At 42.2% G+C, this 21,850-nt stretch overlaps 1 protein-coding gene across 5 annotated transcripts in view; it reads left to right on the top strand.

Annotated features, from left to right (window-relative positions):
* Positions 1 to 229: 229 nt before the first annotated feature.
* The window catches only part of LOC308063196 (uncharacterized protein), a 251,665-nt gene continuing 230,044 nt past the window's right edge, over positions 230 to 21,850 (top strand). For 4 of the 5 annotated variants that reach the window (XR_013927872.1, XM_080385830.1, XM_080385829.1 and 1 more), the window contains exon 1: positions 230 to 817. Coding sequence is in view for 3 of the 5 variants with exons in the window: in XM_080385830.1 (XP_080241956.1) it covers positions 638 to 817 (180 nt within the window). In the remaining 2 variants the exon portion in view is untranslated. The remainder of the gene's footprint in view (positions 818 to 21,850) is intronic. The other variant, XR_013927873.1, reaches the window with a different exon arrangement.

The following is a 21,850-nucleotide window of genomic DNA, read 5'->3' as shown; positions in this document are numbered from 1 at the left end:
TTGCGCTTGCCTGGGATGTGGAGAGGGGAGGGGGAGGGGAGGAAGGGGGAGGTTTAACTTTTACTTGACATTACCGGGCTATTGTCAGTTCCCCCGTGTTAAACCCCGGTAGTTTCCCCTCGCCCCCACCCCCTCCGCGGGCTCGGCTCCCTCCAGTTAACTTTGTTCAAAGGGCTGCAGCCAGAAGGGCTTGTCCGGGCCTGGGACATAGATAGGGTAAAGTAAATAACCACCACAATTAGGCTGGGGCCGGGAGTTGATCTTCGTGGCGAGAGATCTGCTTAGTTAGCGTTTGCTGTTTCGGGGCGATTGAAGGCCATCGTACCAAGGACACGCGCGCACACTCACGGACACGCACACACTCACTCTTACACACACACACACACACGCTGGATACAAAAGTCTGGAGGATCTAGGGGAGAATTGCAGCCGCCGGATCGGTGCGGCAGCGGCGGCCAGAGCCATGCGTGTCACGGCCTCCTGAGGGGGGGGGGGGAAGGAAGGAAGGAAGGGAAAAAAAAAAAAAAGGAAAGAAAGAAGCAAGAAAAGAAAAGCGGGAGAAAGGAAAGCACAAGAAAGACGCGGGGTGGTGGAAAGTGTTTGCCTGCTTTTGTCTCGCAATACAGTGAACTGGAAGATGGAGATGGATGTTAAGGGAGTTTCTCCGTGCCCGGAGCCCATCCCCCCGGCGGCGGGGTCTGGCGGCTGCCCGCACCAGCGCCCGCACCACCGCGATGGGCAGCCCGCGGAGCCGGCCCCCGCCGCCGACAGCGGCCACCCGGAGCGGAGGCACGGCGGCGAGAAAGAGGACAAAAAGGTAGGTCCGCTCCGCCGCCGGCCGCCCGGCGCCGCGCCCGCCGGAGGGGCCGCCTGCTCGGGGCCGCCTGCCCGGGGCCGCGCTCGGCGGGGCGGGCGGGCCCGCTCCCGCTGCCGCTTCTGCTGCCGCCCGGCCGCGGGCACCCCCGCGCCGCCCTTTGTCAGCGCGGCGGCGGGAGGCGGGGGGCCGGCGGCGGAGGTTGTCTGAGGACACGGGGGCGGCGGGGCGGGGAGCGCGGGGCCGCCGCCGCGGGGCCCGGGGCGCCGGGCATTGTTCCGCCCGCCCTGGGAGCGGCGCCGCGGGCGGTGGCCCAGGTGCCGCCGCGAAAGTTTACCGCACTTCGAGGGGGCAGCGCCGGCAGGGCCGCCGCTCGCCGCGCCGCGCCTCGGTTTTCACCCGGCGGCGAGGGGCGAGTCACCTGGGGGAAGGAGCCCGGGCGCCCTGTCCCTCCGGCCCTGCTGTGTCATTGTGGAGCGGGGGACGGCGGCTCGCTGCCGAGTGAAAACCTGTGGGTGACGGAGTTCGACGAGAAATGGGTCAGATCGCATCCTTTAGTGCGGATATGTCTGCTGCTGGAAGAATCGGAAAGTAGGGAGGATGGGATGGAAAAAGGTTGCCATTAAGATAATGTCAGCGAAGTGCATTGATCAGTGCTTTTGTCTGTGGGCACTGTCTTCATTTCCATTCATTTTTCTCGGCGTGGGTTTACTGAGCTGAAGCTGATGAATTCTGTCGTGTCTGTAGGTCTGCAATAGGCAGAGACCGATAAATGTGTAAGTTTCACTGTAATACGGTGATTGTTGCAAAGAGTGATCCGCGTGTGCTAGAATGTGAAACACATCCGTTTATATGTTACGGAAATCCGAGTAATTTTCTGAATGGACAGATGCCCTAAAACAGATTATAATCTTGCCGTAAATGAAGAAATGTTGCCATGTACTGGATTTGAGCCCCATTTCTTCAACTAGTTTTACTATAGTTTGGTTTGGTTACAAATGCGTAAGAGAGCAGTAACACAATGAAGGAATGTAAACCAGCAATGCAATAAATTAATGCAACAACTATGTCACACCACGTATTTACATGACAAGAGTTGCAATTATCGTGAGAAAGACAAGGTATTTTGAAAAAAAAAGGCCTCTAACTGGAGACCCCGAGTTTGTAGCATTTACCTCCTACACTTTTAGATTTGTTACTGTTTGGTAAAATCTGTCCTATCGTTTTAATTAAAAGGGAGTATCAACAACTGATCATTTGAACAGGGCCTGTACAGTTTATTAAGGTGGATAGAAGGGCTTTTGTAAAATGGTAACTGTTGGTGTACATATTGTGATAGATGAACACAGAATTTCATCTCCCTTGAGTTTATGAATATTTCATTCTGTCGTGACTGCATATTACTGTATGTAGCTAAATGATTTGTGTGTGTGTGATTGTTTCTGGGATCCCTTTCCTTGCATTGTGTTACATACTGGAACTTAAAATGCTTTTATTTCAAAGTAATTAAAATATAGACTCCAAGGTTGCCATTTACGTGAGATGGTTGTGCCAGTGCCATGAGCATTTTAAACCCCTGCCATCAGCAGAAAACCATGCTCAGTAGTTACTTTCTGACGTGCCACACAGTCAGTCTGATGTTTTCCCAATCGTGGACATGAGGAAAGCAAACGGTATGACTGAAGGTGAACGAATGCTAGAGAAGGCCTGATTCTCTCTGGTGTGGCTAATTAACATGTTTAGATAACTCAATATTGCACTGTTCTGTTCTGTATTTGCCAGTGTTTTCTGGACATAGAAACAAATGTACTACCCTTTTTTTGGTACTGGTTGTAGCCTTGCTAAAGTACTGTGATATTTTCCTTTTTTTTTTTTTTAATCTGCTATCTGCTTTTCCAGGCTTGGCATCGCCAAGGTGGATGCAATGACTAGCTCGTATTTTTGGGAAGTGCTGTGATATTTCAAACCTCCCTAAATGTATGTATCTTTTCTGGATACAAGCAGTACTTCTTACTGGTGCAGAGGTATTTCAGGTATCTGGTAAAATAGTGGCACCAGAAATGTGATGCGAAGGGGAAAACCCATTAAAGCAATAGTAAAATCCAACGCTATTGTGAAAAAAATGTTCCGACCACAAAACAAAACACAAGTTTTGCTGGGAACACCATCTAAGAACTTTCTAAATGGTTTAAATAACAGTACCATTCTTTATGTGACCCTTAAACAAATGTCAGAGGCATACTGATACATCCTAGAAGTATAAGCACTATGTGGAAATTGTAAAGGACATTAGAACCTGATTTCCTGGCAAGTGTATATGTATGAATAACTAAATATTAAGATTTCACAACATCTCATGATTCCATTGTCAGGACTTGCTTTTTGGGATCATGCTTCAATTATAAAAAGCCTTATATTTTATCATTGAGCTCCGTTTCCACTGGAGGTAAAAAGAGTTTTGCTTCCATATAAATGGACTGGGTCAAATCTATGCTTTGATAAAGCTATTTTTTGTCACTGCCTCCAAAAGGAACATTGCTGAATTAACCAAAGAAAGTATTTTCCTAAATCTGTGGAATTCTGGTAGAAGGTACTACTATAGCATCAATTATATGCATATTGGAGTTTATTTTTCTGCTGTGTGTTCATTTTTTATTTGTCGTTGAACTTCAATAAAATTGTGAAACGTGCATAAATTGAAATACATCCCACTGTCTTCAGCTGGGATGCCAACATGCTGAAATGTATGTTTAAGTGGTTTGTTGGAGGAGGGCCTAGGTTACCTACCATATATCTTTCTGTGTTGAAACCATCTGTGACCAATGTATGGGAAGAGAATTTATGAAGATTGGCTTTATTAAGTATACAGTACTTGGTGCTTTAAAGCATAGTTGCCATTTAGGTGGGAGAAAATTAAGCAGATAGTAGAGTGTGAGATTTGGAAGACTATTGACTCTGTAAGGATGCTATTTTTTCTTTTAAAGCAAAACAGATCAGAAAATGTTTTTCAACACTCCTACAATGTTTTCTGTTGCTTTAGTTAAAAGCACGTAGGTCTAACCCTATATACAGCAACATGTTGACATTCTTCAGTATGGCAAAGTGGGTGACTGGAGGAGAGAACAACATGCAATCCTGGCTGTGTATTCCCGGCTGGAGGTGCAGCTGATGCCTGTGACGGGTTGTGTGGGTGTGTTGTCCCACCATCTTGCCTCTCCGTGACTTGGTGCAAAGGGAAGCAGGCTCATAAATTTTACCAGGGATTCTTTCCAGCTCATATTGGAGTGATGGCGTCTCTGCAGGTATCGGTGTGGGGAGTACTTTGAGAGTTGAAGGCAGCTATGCAGTTTCTTTGCAGATTGGTGGCTATAGGTGACAGCTGACATTATGACCAGAATTTTCCCAGGGGTGGTAGCCTGAGTTAGGACTTTCAAGCCCTTAGCTACAGCCAGTGTGTTACAGTGTTTCCATTTTCTCAAGTACTTGTGTAGCCCCCAGGTCCTCCAAAAGTTGGTCCTAGGTAAGGATTTGGTAAGATAACATTGCATACCCAAATCAGAGCATTTTATTTTGTTTTCCACTGAGGAAAACATCTCCGTGTCTGAGGTTTGCACAAATCATTTAGCACAAATGATTTACAAGCACACTGAGAGCTTTTACTTTATACCTACATTCCAGATAAAATTCCCCCTGTGAAATTGCTCCAAGGTGAAGAACTTTCTGTGTATTTACATGGAAATGAGCACACCAAGGTTACAGCAAAAGCAAGCCTATCTGGGCAGCGTACATTGTATTCTGGTTCAAAAACAATTTGCCTGTGTTTGATAGAAGAGTTCTGAAGTGTTTTGTGGGCTTATTTGTATGTTATTTCCCAGAATGCTTGCCTGTGATAAAGCTGTGTTAGTGGTACCCAGGTGTGAGCTTCTAGAGGGGAAGTACTGAGTGCTTTGGGGAAAGGCACTTGGTATTAACTTGGGAATTCTGTTCTGCTGTACACGTGATCTGATCTAACCGTCAGTCTCTGAAAGCCTTCTGCTAGTTTATTTACAGGACTACTGCTATTAACAATATGGTGGTTGTTTACTCATCCTCTACAAGTGGTAGGTCAGGAAGAGTGGAAGACACTTCAGGAGCAATTCTTTTTTAATAATTTCTCTTACGTATTTAGTTTTGTTTGGTTTTAAAAGCCATGTGCTACTGTGTGTTTACATTTAGAGAGGAGAAGGCCTAAGAAATGCAGTTTATGCTTGAAACAGATGTTTTTGTGGGGGACCACTCCAGTCTCAGGTCAGATGTGCTTGTCTTACCTTAGGCAGTTCTATTGCACATGGGAGAGCAGTTGTCAATCAACTGCCCTTTCCCTGGAGACTTAGTGGTTTTTCAGATAACCTGGACCCAGCACATTGAGCAACCTGAAGTTAAGAACCAAAAGCTGAAACTGAAATCAGTAATGGATATGAGGTACCAGCCTAGGGTGTGTGGGACAAAGAAAGCAGAGATAGGCAACACTACCAGTTGCTGATGGTAGCAGCTTCTCCTGATAATTGCATAAAATGTGACACCTTGTATTAGCTGGAGTTTCCATGTACTGAAGGCTTTGTGCCAGGTGTAATGGTCCTGCCGAGGTGTAATGCAGGCACGGATAATCAAGGTCAGGCCGTTGTCTGCCTGGATGGACAATTTCTTAGCCACCCAGAGATGGTAGAAAATTTTACTTGCAGCTGCTGCTATTTTGAGAGTTTGATGTCAGACAGAAACTCCAATGTATCTTTTAAAGCATGGGCAGAGATGGAGAATAATGGGTCTTTCTCTAACTCATTGCTAAGTGTGTTTCAGAAATCATTCCTCAGCCCAGCAACATCAACTCTTTCTCCAGTCCACTTTTAAGCACCTATTCTTTGTTCTTAAGCTGCTCCTTACTGTGCTGTGGGACATTGTGATACTGATATTGGTCTGCATAGTTCAGTGCCTTCCTGATGAAATGGTCTGGAAAAAACCTAATTCTGTGCTAGCTCCCATTCTGTGCTAGCTCCCAGTTCTTCCAGAGTTCCCAGAGCCTGGTGGCTGGCTGGGTGCTGAGTCTGTTCCAAAGCCATAGACCGAGGATGTGGTCAATCACTCATATTCGGATATTTGTCCTGCAGATTCCCAGGTCACTGCTCCAGGGCAGGCTTTAATTCATGCCGGCGTGGGGGGGTGTCCCAGGCACGTCTGCCTGGAAGGGGTAGCCAGAGCCACAGCGCCTGGCAGGTGCCTCTGGAAGGGAGGTTTTGGTCCTTTGTATTGCTGCTGTGGGCAGCAAAGCTATTAACCATGCCATTAACCTGTTTTGGTGAACAAGGCCTAGGGGCCATCTGCTTTGAGGAGTATAAATAACAAATTCAGATTAAGAAAAATCAAAAAGAGGACATTCACTGTGAACTGAAAGCCTTGCTTTGCAGGCAAGCCTACTTCTGCATTTCCATGCATTTGATGTACTCTGCCTCACATACTTCTCTTGCCTTCCAGTGAGAGAATCCTTAGATGAACCTAGGATTGTGCCTTTGTTACAAAAATAAGCAGAGGAGAAGAACAGAGAGAAACTGTTAGTACCTCAACTGAAGGCAAGACTAATAAACTCATATTATTAGAAATCAGAGAATCCATAAGAAGAGGTATTAGTAATCAGGCCTCACAATTTTCATAGCTCCAAAATTACCTTTTATCTCGTATTCTGAGAATTCCTTTTATGATATGGGAAAGAATCTTAAGTAGAGTAAATACACATTTAAAATGTATTTATTTGCAGGTGGCATATTGAGAATCTGGAATGTAGAGAATGAGATCCAGCACTGGTTTTATGTGAGAGTAAAAGCATGAAGTTGGAGAGGGAGGAATTGACTTCTGCACTTTGTCTGTGTCTTTACTAGAACAACATACATGATAGTGCATGTGAATGGTTCTTTAAAATCTTACCCAATACTGAGACTTCTAAAAAAAGAGTATGCTGTTTAAAATAGTTCTCTTTAATAAATTGCATCAGAAATGTTTTGGCAGAGAGAGAACAGCTGTTTAAATTTTTCAACCAACTGATCGATAAGTGGATGAAGCTTGAAAAGCTGATCACAGTTTGATTGGTTCCTGCAGTAAACATACAAATATTCATTGTAATGCAGAGATTTTGTGAAAAGTAAGTACTGCTTAGAGTCATTACAAAGTGAAATTAAGTGCATATGCTGTTGATTAGGTAACAAATCCAGGGACATAAACAATGAGCATCATGGGTGGGAGCTAAACAGCACTCTTGAGTCATTGGAAACACAACCACAAATTTCATATGCAGAAGACACAGAACTGGCTCTCTGGCTAAAGGTAAATTCGTCTTGAGTGCAGTAGGGTTGCAAGGATTCCTGCTTGGAGGAATTCGCAGCACTGAAAAGGGCTTTGTTATCTCTTCTTGAGCAGTTGGGACATTGCCTTGACTCAGGTGTAGTGGTATGTGTTCGTGCCTATGTGCTGAGGCTGGAAAGCAGCCCTATTCAGGACTGTGCATCACAGCCCAGAGCTTGGCCAATGCACGGCATATCCTTCCTGCTTAGGTAGAGCTTGTTCTCCAAAGCCCAGTATTCACTGGAATTCCTGTCCAAGCATTGAGTGCCAACTTGTAACTAATCCGAGACTACAAACAATGGATAATCAATGAAGCTAGAAAAGAACAATGCCCATGTTTTTGCAAGCTATTCTCAGTGTTTTGCTAAATGCTCACAGTATTTTTAGACCATCTCTATCTGTGGTAAAAGCTTACTGTATTGTACTGCATCCTTACAGCACAGTAATTCTCAATATACTTAAGGTTTACTTAATTGCTCGAAGCTAAGAGGGAAGTATAGTTACTGATGTGTGAAGTGGTTCTGTTTCTGTTTGGTTCCATATTTGGTTGTTCGCTGCCTGGCTGTAGCCGTGCCACTCATGTGGTGACTGGGATTATTTCCCAGCAGCTTGTGCTAGGTGGATTTCTTTACTGACTAGCTGCCAGTAGCAATTATCCAGTAAGGGTAAAAAAGTTGCACAGTCTCAGTAGAGTTATTAGTTTCTGTCTCAGAAAATACCCAAACAGTAAAGAAAATGGGACTGCAGCTGTAAATAGGAAAAATGACAACAGGAGCACTGATAATAATTTCTAACAGTAGTGCTCAGAGTGGGTTCTAATGTGATGTTTAAACATGTAGAAAATAAAAAGACAGATTTGTAAGGTCTTACAGATATTAAGTATTCTGCAGTAGTTTCTTTCCTTCCTCACTCCTTATCCTTTCTCCGTGGATCTGGAATTCTCTGCCTATAACAAAAACTTTGGTTTTGTTTCATTTCTCCATGTTGCATTCTGAGCTATAAGGGGAATATTAATTGTTCAAGGAACTATAGTAACCAGTGCATCTTAACTGGGATAAAACAAGACACAATTTGGTTCATAGTATGGACAAGGACAGTCATGTATAAAATTTGTTAGACAGCCATGATTTACTAGAAAAAGAGTAGTTCTTCCATGCCTAATGGCTTCTGCCATGTGTTTAAATACAGCTGTTACTTTCATTATACATTCTATTAAGTGAAGACCAATCTTGTTATAGAAGCAGAATAGAAATAGTTTCCTTGACTGAAAATCAAGTGTTGGGTGAATAAAAATTACAGACTTGAGCTGCAAAGCTTGGTTAATATACTTACTGTTCCCAGGCTTCTGAGTTCATTCCATTGAACACCTTGGCCTATAGTTTCAGAGTGTATTCTTTCCCAAAAGGTATTATACAAACGTTGTTCAAAGTGATAATGTGATCAACAACTGAAAATACTGTAAGCAGATAAAATGAGTATTTCCCCATTTAGTTCTAGACCATCTGCAATGGATTGTTATCATTGACAGGAGAATGAAAATAAAATGGCGTGGAACCTATGCCTGTTCCGTTAGTATAGATTCTGTGTTAATTGATTTCAACAAGTGCCTCAAGCACCACTGACATCTCTTCTTCACTACTAACTAATGATGGTTGTCTCACTAAAGTTATTACTGAGTCTATACTAATTTCCCAGAGCCCATAGCAGAAAATCCCTTTTTGGATCCAAACTAACATACTCAAGATAAGTCTTTGTGGAAAGGGAGTTAAGGGGCTAGTATCTACCAAAGATAATTGTTCTAGATGTTTTATTTAGTAGTAATTTGATATTAGCTATAGCATAATAAGTATGCATTGTGCTTTGCTGAGAATTCAAAAGGAGTACGTTACTGCCTTGAGGTAGTTACAATGTGAATCAGCCATAACAGAGGAAGGATAACTGCAAGTCCTCACAGGTGGGCAGGTGAGCGTGTTTTACCTCACATGATGTCAAGAGGACGCACACATCACATATGAGGGGGCAGGATGTAAATCACTTCCTCTCTTAAGCTGAATTAAAAGTGAAAGGGAGTGGCACAGAGGGCAGAGAGTCCTTGGTGGAAAGCTAATTGAAAACAGCAACTTTTGAGTAGGACTGGAAGAAGGGAGTTTGTAAGTTTCGTATTTTGAGACGAAAGAATTTTATGAAGTGTGTATTGGGTCCATGTGGAGTTAAGGAAGCACACAACAGAATTTTGCAGAGTTCACAAAATGCCTATCTGGGCTTCACAGACATTATGCAGTGCCCTGGTTAGCCTTGTTAGCTTTATTGAGTGTGCTTCGAGGACATGCAGACTTTCAAAGTATGTGAAAGCCACTTTTAATAATTAATTGGCTCACTCTCTCCCACCTATTGCTTCATATCTAATAAAAGGCAACAGTGAGTCCATGCCAAAGCCAACAGATACAATAATATTTAGGGTAGTTGGGTTTGACATATGACAGGCTAGAAAGGATATCCCCAAAGATCTTAGAAGTGAAAAAATCCCCACTTTTTGTCCTGTCTTATTTCTCCCATGACTCTCTGACAGTGTGCTCTTAGACTAAATGTTTCCTGATCCAGTAAGTGATTCAGGAAGATCAGTCCACTTTTAGAGAATGAGAAGTGTGTGTACGTGCCAGTTTGAACTGATTTATAACTGGAAGCATGTTTCAACTTCACTGTGTCAGGGAGACACGCTGAAATTTCCAAGTGATAAACTGACTTCGGCCTGAAGCAGAGTCGCCACCATCCACACTATCATCTACATCCACGCATATGCAGTGTGACACAGGAAATGACACACCATTATCAGATGTCTGTTAAGATGGATGCAGGGAAATGGTGAGCTTGCTGGCATGACCTCAAAGACAGACTTCCACAGATGTTCTGTAGTCACTTAAGTGTGTGCAGTTAAAGTGTGCCTGTTGTGCACTTGGGGAAATTTTTGTTTAAGTGGAGAACACTTAAGTTTGGAGGAGGCCATGGATATGTTTCCAGAGGGAGAAGGAAGGATACCAGCAAGCTTAATGGGAAGGAAAGCTGTTAGGTTTTCTATAGACCAAGAGGAGCAAGGCAGTAACAAAGGGTCAGACATTCATCCTAAACCTGACTTTACCTGCCTCCTGCAGTAGGGACGTGGCTAATGCAGTGGAAACTTACCCGTCACCTGTCACTGTGATCTTAGGCAAAGCATAGCCTTGTTAGACCTGAAAATGGGGACCAAACATGCCAGTTCTTGAACTTGTCAAGAGGACGCACCCTGTGCTGAAGATAAATAAATGATTAATCAATTCTAAGAGAAGCCATGTAGGGGCTAGAGAGTCAGAGGTAATCAAGGTCAGTGTGGCTCAGGGAATCTTTACAAGAATGGTCATATCACAGGACTGTCATGAGAGCTGGAATCACCCAGTGCTAGGAAATGTTGCTCAGGGCAGGAACAAGGCTCTGACTTCTCTGTCTGGTCTCTGTTGTGCATGTCCTGCCTGTTGGTAAGGCTCACCAACTTTCTGTCTTTGGGCAGTGTTTCATACTCATAGCCTTTTAGAACAATTGTTAAGGTCTTTCTTACTAACTGGTCAAGTAGTGCAGTCACAATTATACCTAACTGATATTGTTTTAGAGTTAGACTTACATCCTCAGAACAGTGTATCTGTTAGATCATACTATCCCGTGGGCTGTGGCTTTATTCCCGGTACCTCAGAACTATCCACCTAACTAACCTAACCAGAACTAACACCTAAGCTGTCTGCAGCTACAATAAAGCCCATAGAAAGATGTCATTCTGCAATGCCAGTATGCATTTCACAAGTGTCTGTGCATGTTACCTATGATCACATCATGATGCCTCTTATTCATACATCCACATCTGATGGTAATAACTGGAAGAGATCAGAGCCATTAAAATTAGATAACCATAGATAACAGGTGCTTACGTATTGTATACTGTATGTTGTTATTAAGTAGGAGCAGGAAGACACAAGTGTTACAACAGTGAACAGGTGCCTAAAGCATTACTCTCTTATTTGCTGATACAGGTGACTTGTATCTCAGCTACAGAAAGGAAAATTATAGATGAATCAGTCATAGGTAGAACTTTTGCCATTTTTAAGATGCAGGTCAGAGCAGTTACGCCTGTTAACACACGTTCCGTGGTATAAATAGTCTCAGCATGCAGTGTGGCCCTTGCTTTGTTGTACATCGTACATTTCCCTTCTAATGCTGTGGCAGACTGTCACGGCTACCCAGAAGACTGTGAGGAGGAGTACAGGACTTCAGCAGTCAGGGTCAGGACCTCAGAAAGGTGGTGTGGAGATCACTGCAGATAATTTAAAAGGTGAGATACCAAATGATAAGTACAGAAATGCACTGTCCACCAAGCTACTCTGTGCACAGACAGAAGCACATGTATCATGCAGTGTGAAGGCAGAAAATACTAAGTTCTGCTTCTAACCAAGATTTGTTGTATTATAATGGTGCATAGAATTATGGGGGAAAAGTTTATGTGCGACAGTTAGGCAAGAATAATAAAACTCACATTTAAAACCCAAAACAATAGAAAATGCATAAATGCAGCAATGGGATCTAGTGATAAATTTTAAGTACAAAGTTAATGAAAAGAACAATGAGGCAGTTTATCCATCTTCATCTCTTGTTAGCAAGTGTGAGGGAATGGGACCTGCTTGCATGGCAGGCCACTGCTTGATCTGAGTATCTGGAGGCACATTCACTACAGCTAAAATACTCTTTGGATACTCTTGTTTGTCCAGGTGATACCAGATGCCAGTGCAATACTGGCCATAGTGGGGGACAAAGTATCACCTGGATTTGTAGTCTGTTATTGTCCCCTTTCCTGATCTCTTTCCAAACCAGTGCCAGTGTGTGCTGGCGATGCTGCTGTGGACTTGGGAACAGAGGACAGAGACTACACCCTTGACATGAGCATTACCATATCTCTCTGACAGCAGCTTTAGTCCTTTAGCATCAGCCCAGATGTGCAGGGGTCAGAAGCACTAGTAAGTAAATATATTTTAAAAACACAGAGTTTGGAAAAGTGCTTCTAATATGCTAACAACATTTTTAAAGCTGAGATCTAATTTTTTACTTCATAGCAGGCTAAGGACAAATTTTGTTTCCTACTGGCAAAGGAAGTTCACCCCTTTTTTACAGACATGTTATATTTTACTTACTTGAAATGATTTGTGACCGAGTAAAACTTGTTATGAGTAGACATTGTGCGGGAAGGAGTGGAAAGGTACAGATTGTTAAAAATAATCCAGAGAAAGATGAATTAGTAGGTTCAGATGAGGTAGTCAGATGCTCTAGCAGTTTAAAATATTCTTATATGTACACAGCTAGGAGAAGGACGTGCTGTAGCATGAACGGGAATTTGAAATTCACTTCTGTGCATTAAGCTCTTCAGGGCTGTAAGAGAACTGTTTTGCCCAGTATATTTTTGGGACTAATTTTCATGTTTGGAGAAGAAGGAAGGAACATGGACAGGTCACAGTTTGAAATAAGTTTGGGGGTTTAAAGTTTGTTAAAATAATGATTTTACTGAACATGCATAGTCCAGATCTTACTCTGTTCCTCACAAAAGACAGAAACTCTCTTGATGAGATTCAGTTTGGGATTAGGAATTATCCTGCTTTGGAGCAGGAGAATGCTGTATATCTTCCACTTTGCTCTTGTATGATTCTGTGCTGGAAGATGCTTTGATGCTTTTTAAAATGAAACTGGATCTACACAGAGTTTTCAGATGCACTCAAACTCCAAAAGTTGATATGAATTACCTGACAATTGTATAAAATGAATGCAACTGTAAATAAAATTACTCAATACAGTCTCATAGTCAGGTGCACACTTGCAGGATCAGATCTTGCGATTTTGAGCTTTTGAGGGGTAGGTACCATCTCTCTCTATGTATTTAAACATTGCTGCTACAATGAAATCTGTATAGTTGTATATTTGTGTAAGTATAAGATTTCAACAGTGTAAAAATATATTTCCTACTATATAAAAACCAGTCTTAATGCTCGGTAAGTGTGCTGGGGATGTCATATGTAAACTGAATCTATTTTTGGTAGTAGATAATTCATATAAAGTGCTAGTGTAATAACTGAACCATGGTTTGAAGCACTTTAAAGAGAAAACATGTTGGAAAGTTGAAGCCATTAACAAACTTGCATTTTCCTAGGGTGATACATTTAAGGAGGTATTTCATTGTAATGCATTAGTGCGAATTCCAAGTAGTCTTTTTTTTTTTTTCCCATGTAGAAGGGATGTGTAACAATGTCACATGTTGCTATTGATACCAGAGCCTTAGCCTGCGCAACAGATCTATAAGAGCAGAATGCTTTGTCCTCACTCTTGCAGGAGCATCAGTTTGAAGAGTAACACATCTGTAATAGATTCAAGTTGCTTTTTTATCAGCAGCTGATGGTGACACTCTTAAGAAAGGGCCAGATTCTTATACCTGCAAATACATTTGTCAACAAAATAGGAGCATGTGAGACAACAGTTCAGTCACATTTTGCTTTCATTTTTTCTCTTTTGTGCTAGGGCGTAACTTCCAACTGTCAGCTCTTTCAGCTAAGTGTCAGCCTTTTTATAATTGCTGCAGCATGTCAACCCCTTTTAAATTACCATATGTTAGCTGTTTACCATATCAACTGAAAGCATGCGTATTGGGTTGTTCCCCTTTGCCCTACCTGTGTTGCTCTTGGTGACAGCTAGATGATTATTTTAGCTGACAATTCGGCCACTGGCAGGAATGCCCGAGGTGTGTTTTGATGTGGCTGTGCTGAGTCCGGGAAGGTCGGTCAGTTGCAGAACCTTAAAGTGGGAAGAATGGGGCTGGGTGATGGATGTGCGTGGCAGGCTGGCTAGTAAGCCGGCAGATTTACGGACCTAATCCCTTCCTTCCTCGCTTGAATATTTAGACAACCAGGAGACAACTACACGGTAGGTTCTGTGATCTCCTTGGGAATTTTGGTCCTGGCTACAGAAGCAGGAGAATCGGTTTGTCCTAGTGTCTGCCTGAGTTTTTGACTAATGCCATCGCTGTAGATGTTAGCACCTTGCAAATATTTCAAAACATCATAATAACCCTATTTTCCCTAGTCCTCACTGACAAGAAGATGAATGGCAAAGAGCGTACTCATAGCAAACCTTGTGTTAACGGTAATGTGCCAGTGTGTGTCTGGGTTTGGACTGTGTTTGGTGACTGGTTCCTGTGAACTGGAGCTTTTGCTGGCATTTTACTGTGTCTGACATCCAATTTGGACCCGTAGGGCAGAGGGAAACAGTAGTAAGCTAGTAACAGAGTGCCACATAGTAAGAGGATGACAAGTCTTTCCCAGTCTTGTGTGAATGTTACTGAATGAGCAGTCAGTGTGCTAGGGTCCAGTGAGCCAACAAATATGTTCAGCGTTCCCACAAAATAGTCTTCAGAATAGTAGGAGGTGTGATTATGAAGGAGAGGCATTTGAAAGCTATAGACAGTGGAGTTAGGCAGGGGAAGTGAGCTGGCAGGAAGGTGTTTTGAAGCTAAATGGGGCTCTGCATAAGCCTTTCCCACACAGCTCTGCCCGTCCAGCTAGAGTGTCCTGCTGATGTGGAGCAGCCAAGGGCAGGAGGCTGCCAGCATGTTTCCATGTGGGAAAAGAGGAATGAAGGTTATAGAGGATTGTCAAGGGGGGGGACACACATGGGGTGGGCACAGAGAAGCCTAAACAAGGGGGTTCTCTGCCAGGAACGCAGCTGTAGCACTGACCAGGATTGGCTGTGTGTATTTCGAGTGCTTTCACCAAGTCGCTGCATATGGTGAAAGTGAGGTCTCTGAGGCTGAATTGTCTGACATTCTCTCCTTTTATATTAGCTGTATTATTTACCAATTCTGAAAGTGATTTGGTAGGGGATAACTAGTGTTCTGAGATCATGACAGGTCTGGTCTGCTTTCCGGAGTACAGCAGTTCCACCATGTGAATAGAGAGTAATGTGACAGGCCTGGTGGCTGCTCTCTCTAACCTCAGCATTAGTTTTCTTGTGTTTATGTGCACACCTCCTCTCTGTGATTAGCCTCAATGGAAACACAGTCGTGAAGGTCCTGTTGGCAGCAACAACTTAATAGGCAAAATGGAGGTGGGTAGGTGTTCTTCTGTCTTTTTCATTTTTAATCAAATAAGGCAAAATACACAATAAGTGAAGTCTGATTTGCATGAAAATTTGTATGCATGTATAATAGATCTTAGTGTTAATGCGGGAAATTACTTTCTTTCAACTCAGTGGCCTGTATATTTGATTTTTAGAATTATTTGCCTCTTTGTAACTTTCAGTAAGTTTCTATTGCAAAATAGTACCTCTAAAACCTTGTGAAATACTCGAGCACTTTGTAGTCTAGTAGATAAGGACATTGCCTTCTGTTGGAAAGTACTTTTTATTAAAATCCATTGGCAGCTTTTCGATAAATTCTCCTTTTTTTCTCTGTCAAATGTATTATTATGAGTATAACAATGAATGCTATCATTAAGAAATACCATGCATTTAATAGCCATAATTTAAAACTTCTATTCCATGAGCAAATGTGTATGTATATCAGTGTGTGTAAAAGCCAGTTTTCATTGGATTTTTGAATGCAGCTAAGTCTTGAAATGAACTAGCAAATATACTTTGTTTAAATTTAACAATGCTAGTATTTGATATTTTCAGAATTAATTTTTATAGCAGATTTCATTATATCTCTGTTGTGTTCTGGGTACAATAGGGCAGCTCACTTGCAGCTGAATTAAAATCTGTGATTCAATAGCAGTTTGACTTGCCTAGGCAATAAACTTTCTCCCTTAAATGGAGGTGCTATCAAGATAAAACATGTTAAGTTAATTCTGTAACAAATCCCTGTGTTGCTGATGGAAAATATTCCAGAAGAATTATTCCCTGCTATGCATGGGAGCTTCATGAATTTCAGGGTAATGGAGATTACTATGTTTGAGGGGTCTGCTGAAATGCACCCTTTCCCAAAGAACTGTCTGAATTCTTTTTGGAAGTTCTTGTGGACCAGAAACTGGCTATGGCCTAACTACACTTTCATTTGCTCTGCTTTCACAAAAGGTAAGATTTTAAACTGACTTAAGGAATTTGGTGAAATATCCTGTGTGGATACACTTGATTCAGTTGAACCAAGCTAATACAAATTTAATATGCATGGGTAAATTATAGCTATAAGCTAAGCTAACAGAGTAAGTTTTTAACTGTTTACCTAAATCAGTTTTTAAACAGACATGGAAAAACTTTCATATAGTACAAGATTGAGAAGATTGGGACTGTTTACCTTGGAGAGGAAATGAGTCAGATGAATCAGGAGTGAGATGATAAAAGGTTACAGACAATAAAGGCGTAGGCTTTACAGAGCAAGAAATGCTGTTCTAGCATCAGGGAAGAACAAGGAGCATTCAGTGAAGCTTAGAAGTGGCAAAGTCAGAAGTAGGTAAAAAGAAATGCTGTGATATACAGTGAACTAGTTGCTGCCGGAACTCGTTGTCACTGGTTGTCTCTGAGGGCAAGAGTTTAACAGGACTGCAGAGGAACAAAGGAACGTGCAGGGTAGGCTTAGGCTTAACTTAACTGAAAGAGGAGGTTTGAGCAAAAGAGAAGGAAAGAGCTCTGCAGCTTGATGGTGCAAGAGCATGCTGATGCTTAGAAAGCTCAGGACTAATGTATACACTTACCTGTTCATGTAGAGAACAAGGGTATCCAACTGCAATGGTAGGGATTAAAAACCAAAAATAACGGTGAAAAAGGTATATGTCTGTTGGGTTCAAGCTGCTCTGCTATTAATCAGGTCAGAAGGACATTTACCCTATGTTTTTCCTATACCCAGCTGGTTGTGCAGTCTTTTGATTGTAGGATTCTGGCTGGGTAGATCTCCAGTAGCAATTTCTTGTCCCTGTACAAATTACTACAGTTGTACCTGTTTTCTTCCAAAAGCTCATCATGTCTGGTTATGCCTTAAAAGCTACAGCAAACTCTGTTGCAGGCTCATTGGGAGTTTGAATGGCTGCATTTCAATGTTTCTAAGGAGCAAATGCTGCAAATTTGCCTGTGAAGGTGACTGACTGTCCCACACACTTGGATAATAGAAAATATCTTTATCTGGTTACCAGGGTATGAAATAGGACAGGCCTGGAAAACTTTCAGTGATGCTGGATGCTTGGTCCTTGGTAAAGGAAGTGCGTCATGGGACATACAGTTGGGTCCCTCTGTGAAAAACCGTAGAGAAGCAATGCAGACAGAGCAGGAAAATGAAGACAACCAGTTCTCATACTGCTTCCTCACCCTGGTGACTCTAGTCTCTTAGACATACAAAGACACATCTTGGACAGTTTCTAGAGCTTGAAGGGAACTATATTTTGCTGATCAAAGCAGGAGAGCCTGGAATCAGGCTCCTGAGTTGGATTTGTGGAGGCTATAGGAAAGACTGCAGTAGAGAGATGTCTGGAAAGTGACTTCTTTTTCGTGTGGGTTCCTGCCTTTTTGTTGCTTACTGCTCTGCAGCAGACACTAAGGATGTCTGTGCTGCCTCTTGGCTCTCCTTAGTCAGGAGCTGCTGCTTTGTTATCTAAGGAAGAAGCTAATAATCTCCCCAGGTAGACAGCTAGGTTGTTCTGGGACCTGGCAGCTACCTGGATCTTCTGTGTAGCTGCTGCTGCCAACTGCACATTGTGGCAGCCCAAGAATATGTGCAGTATGCTATTTCTTTTGTCTCATGTGCTCAGCTAACCCTGCCAGGTTGTTTGATCCACACACAAGTTCTCTCAGTTTGCTGATTATGATGGAATGAGGTCACAAGTCAAGTCTAAGGCCATTTAATCATTCACTTTGTCCCAGTGATCTGCCCTCACATCCCCTCGTCCTTAGTCTTGCCTACAGTATCAGTAGACTAATTGCACTATGGTGGAAGTACCTGACATGCAAATCTGCAATCTGCTATTGCTCATTATTGTGGCCTGGTTTGCACACCAAGTCTTCTGACTGTCATGAACTGTGTACTCCACAGGCTTACAGGCTGTTGACAATGACCCAGTCATATTCAAAGACTAAGAAGTACCCTCTAGAGGATGTATTTTTCTGTTTGTTTTTGTTTTGTTATTATTCTGTTTTCTTCATTAATGTAAATGAGAGTCAGGCATTGGACAAGACAGAGTTAACATTAATGTTTCTCCTGCTACTTTCTTCCCCACCCCCCCGCCCCCCTGTGTTTCTTCTAGTCCTTCTTTGTGGATCTCTGAGGATACAGCTTCTTCAGATGGGGTAAACTGGAGGTAGAGTTGATGAATCGATGGAGCGGGAGAGGTGGTCAAAAGTTTTTTCCAAAATATTTCATTGGAAACACTTCACATTTAATCTGATTTCAGTAAATCAAAGACAAGTTCTCACAGTTGCATCTGGACTCATGGCAGGTTGAAGGGGAGCCTGTTACTTGAAGATATTCCTTGCTGAAGAGCCTGATACTCTTGCACTTCCCCACGTGGTGGTGTGGAGCCAAGACTTTGAAAACTGTGGAAGTCCCAGCAGTAGATGGTCCTTACCTCTTAGGTCCTCAGCAAAAAGCCTAGATATTTCAAAAGGAGAGCTAGCTCTTGAGAGGCAGCTGTACCAAACGTTTGGAAGCTTTGGTTTCCCAGACCATGGTGGTGTGGCTGCTAGGAGGGTGCTCCGCCCTCCTGGAGCCCTGGCCCTGGGATGCCTGGCAGCTTCTCAGAGAACATGACGTGTTCCTAAGGCTCATGGCTACTGCTAACACAAATACCATTTTCCCTCAGCCTCAGTGAAGTGGTTGGGGGCCACTTCCCTCCCCAAGCAGCAGCCTACAGGCTGTCCCAGCTATATGATGGTGGCAGCCTTAAAAATTTTATTCTGTTTGTTAAAATGTTGCTTCAGTCTAAAGGAACATGAAAGCAAATAGAAAGTAATTCCTGGTGAACGTGAGCTGCTGTCTTCTGGCTGGCTCCAAAGGGGAACCTGAGAGCGGCTTGCCAGCTGCACTGGGGAGCAACTTCTTCTGTTAAAGAAGTATGGCAGTGCCGGTTGGCGTTCACTGCAGCTCATGTTTATGGCTCTTCCCAGTGGAAGCAGAGCTCTCCAGAGGCCTCCTGGCTAATAACACAGTCTAAACGAAGGGGCCCTGTGCTGAGTGATGCTGAGGATGGAAGCATGAGCCTTACAGCTTGCGCTAAAAAGTCGGGCCCTGTAACTAAAAGCTGTGGTGATTCATTTCCTTCGTGGATGGACTTTAGAGAGGCGTGTGTAACAAACAGTGATGAGTGTTAGGATGCTAGTAAAACCAATATAAAACAAAACTATGCCAGTAAAAGGAACACTGAACAGCGTAGAATAAAACAAAGGTGATACATGGCTCATTCTACAGCCAGGAAGATTTTGTCAGTTTTTCTTACGGGAATATCAACTGTAATTCTGAGATAAGTAACATCAATAGTGAAATAAGACATTTATGCATGTATACAAATACAGGTTTTAGAGAGGGCGGTAGTTTTAGAAAAGCCCTTTCCTGATGCTTACCTATTGCAATATTTTGAAATACTGTTTGCACGTGAAAATATACTGCAAGGATGAGTATATGTCTTGTATTTAGATCTAATCTTATGATGGCTATAAACTAACCTATTTAGAATAATATGCAATTGGACTCCGTTAATTTTGTGTGTTAGCTTAAAATTTCTACTGTAACAAAGTTATTTCTATGTAAATAGAGAAGTTTGGATTATAAAGTAAATAATTTCCATTCTGAATTCAGTGACTGAATGATATTTCTTTTTGACACTTTTGCAAAATGTGTTACACAGGATTAGTAAAAAAATCACTTGCTAGAGCTTTTATATTTAATTTCACATGACTATGCTAACTGAAAGAGGCAGTACTGTGTTAGAAATACATTATTTTCTTTGTTTGGAGAGGAGGATGTTACCTATGATTTGCTTGCTTGTGGTTATTGGTTGTTATTGGGAACGCTAACATTTTGGAGCTGAAATTAATACAGTTGAGATCCATTAAGCAGAAAAAAATATAAAAGAGAAAAATGTGTGTTCCTGTGAAAAATCCCTTTGTAGGTAACAGTATAGCTGTGTGTCAATTTTTAGCTACTGAAATGTAAAGTAGGTAATTGGAAAATGCCTATGTTTTCCAACTCCCTAGGATACTAATAAGCATACTTCTGATACAAACACCGAATGTAATGGTTTTACCAACTCAGCCTGCTGCTGATGTGTTGCTGGTACCATCAAATAACAGGCCATACCAAATGTGGTTAGGGGCTGTCACAGTAAATTTAACCCTCATCTGTTAGGGAGAGAGTCCAGGTGAAAGGTCACTTCCAGCATCAAAGTGGCCATTTAATGCTTTTATTTCCTCTAATTGGAAATGATAATCAATGAGAATCATTTATAAAACTTGTCCAGAGTAGTGATTCTCTACTTAAAATGACACCTTCTGCTTAAGGCACTGTAATTGCAATCAGTTTTATGCCATATGATCATAATGGGATTCAGAACTTAATGGTGTATATGGTTAACTTGTTTGCAGTACTTGGCAAATAGACCTGAGTAGGTTATTTCTTTGACAGGAACTTCATTGCATTTGACCTTTTGTTATCCAAGGATTTGAGTTAAGTATTACCTTCTCTGGAATTAGGTGCTTGAGTAAAACATTTCATGGTCCTGCTTAACAGTTTGTCTGTGCTACAATAGCAATTAATGCCTGTGTAAGTAAACTTTCTGTTTTAAAGGTCATTAATTTTCTTTACACGACACAGCTCAGAGAGCTTGCTACTAAAATAATTGGGAGCTAGAGGTATTGATTTATGAGGGAGGATTAAAAAGACTAAAAATCTAAAGATTAGCTAAATGATGACTAGAAATGGGTGTGATGTAAGTCTGCCTCTTGGTATTTTTGTTCGTATTGTGTATCTGGGTGAAGTTCTTTGGCTTTTGTTTCAAGGGAGTCAAACTAGATATTCTAGTTATCTTTTCTGGTCTTAAAAGCCTATACACCCTATTTACCTAATTCTTTAAAAATTGAGGAGGAACACAGTTCTTTTTTACCTGAAGAATTATTTCACCCTAGAGACAAACCAGTTCTGCCATAAGACTTGGGGCCATAAGGGATGTTTGGGTGGTGGTGCAGCTCCAGTAACACATTTGTGCCACTACATTGTTTTCCTGGCTCAGGATGGAGTCTGTATCAGCCAGCTCTTGTTCCACACAGGCTGCTTTGCAATGGTCTCACACCCCCGTGTGAGGAGATCACTTTTTCCTCTGATGGAAAATGTTTTTGATCCTGGGTCTCCTTTATGCCAGTTCTGACTCAGATTGATTTGGGTCACCTGTACGGGAGTTACTTTGGTTTTACAGCTATATTGGGGCAGTCTGCATTTCATTAACTTTATGAAGACTATGCTGTGAAGAAGGGTTTGTAGGACTGAAGCATTTCTCACTGATGAGATTGATTCAACAGTAATTCCTCTTACAGATCTGTTTTGGATTTGGCTCCTTCAGTTGGCAGTACAGTTAGTTCTGTAGCATCTGGAAAATGGTTGTGCATCACACATTACCATTATAAGAATCCTTTTCATAGTAT

The sequence above is a fragment of the Falco punctatus genome, assembly GCF_963210335.1.
Source record: "Falco punctatus genome assembly, chromosome: 4".
NCBI classification, from domain to species: Eukaryota; Metazoa; Chordata; class Aves; order Falconiformes; family Falconidae; genus Falco; species Falco punctatus.
This window is presented reverse-complemented; position numbering and strand designations above follow the sequence as displayed.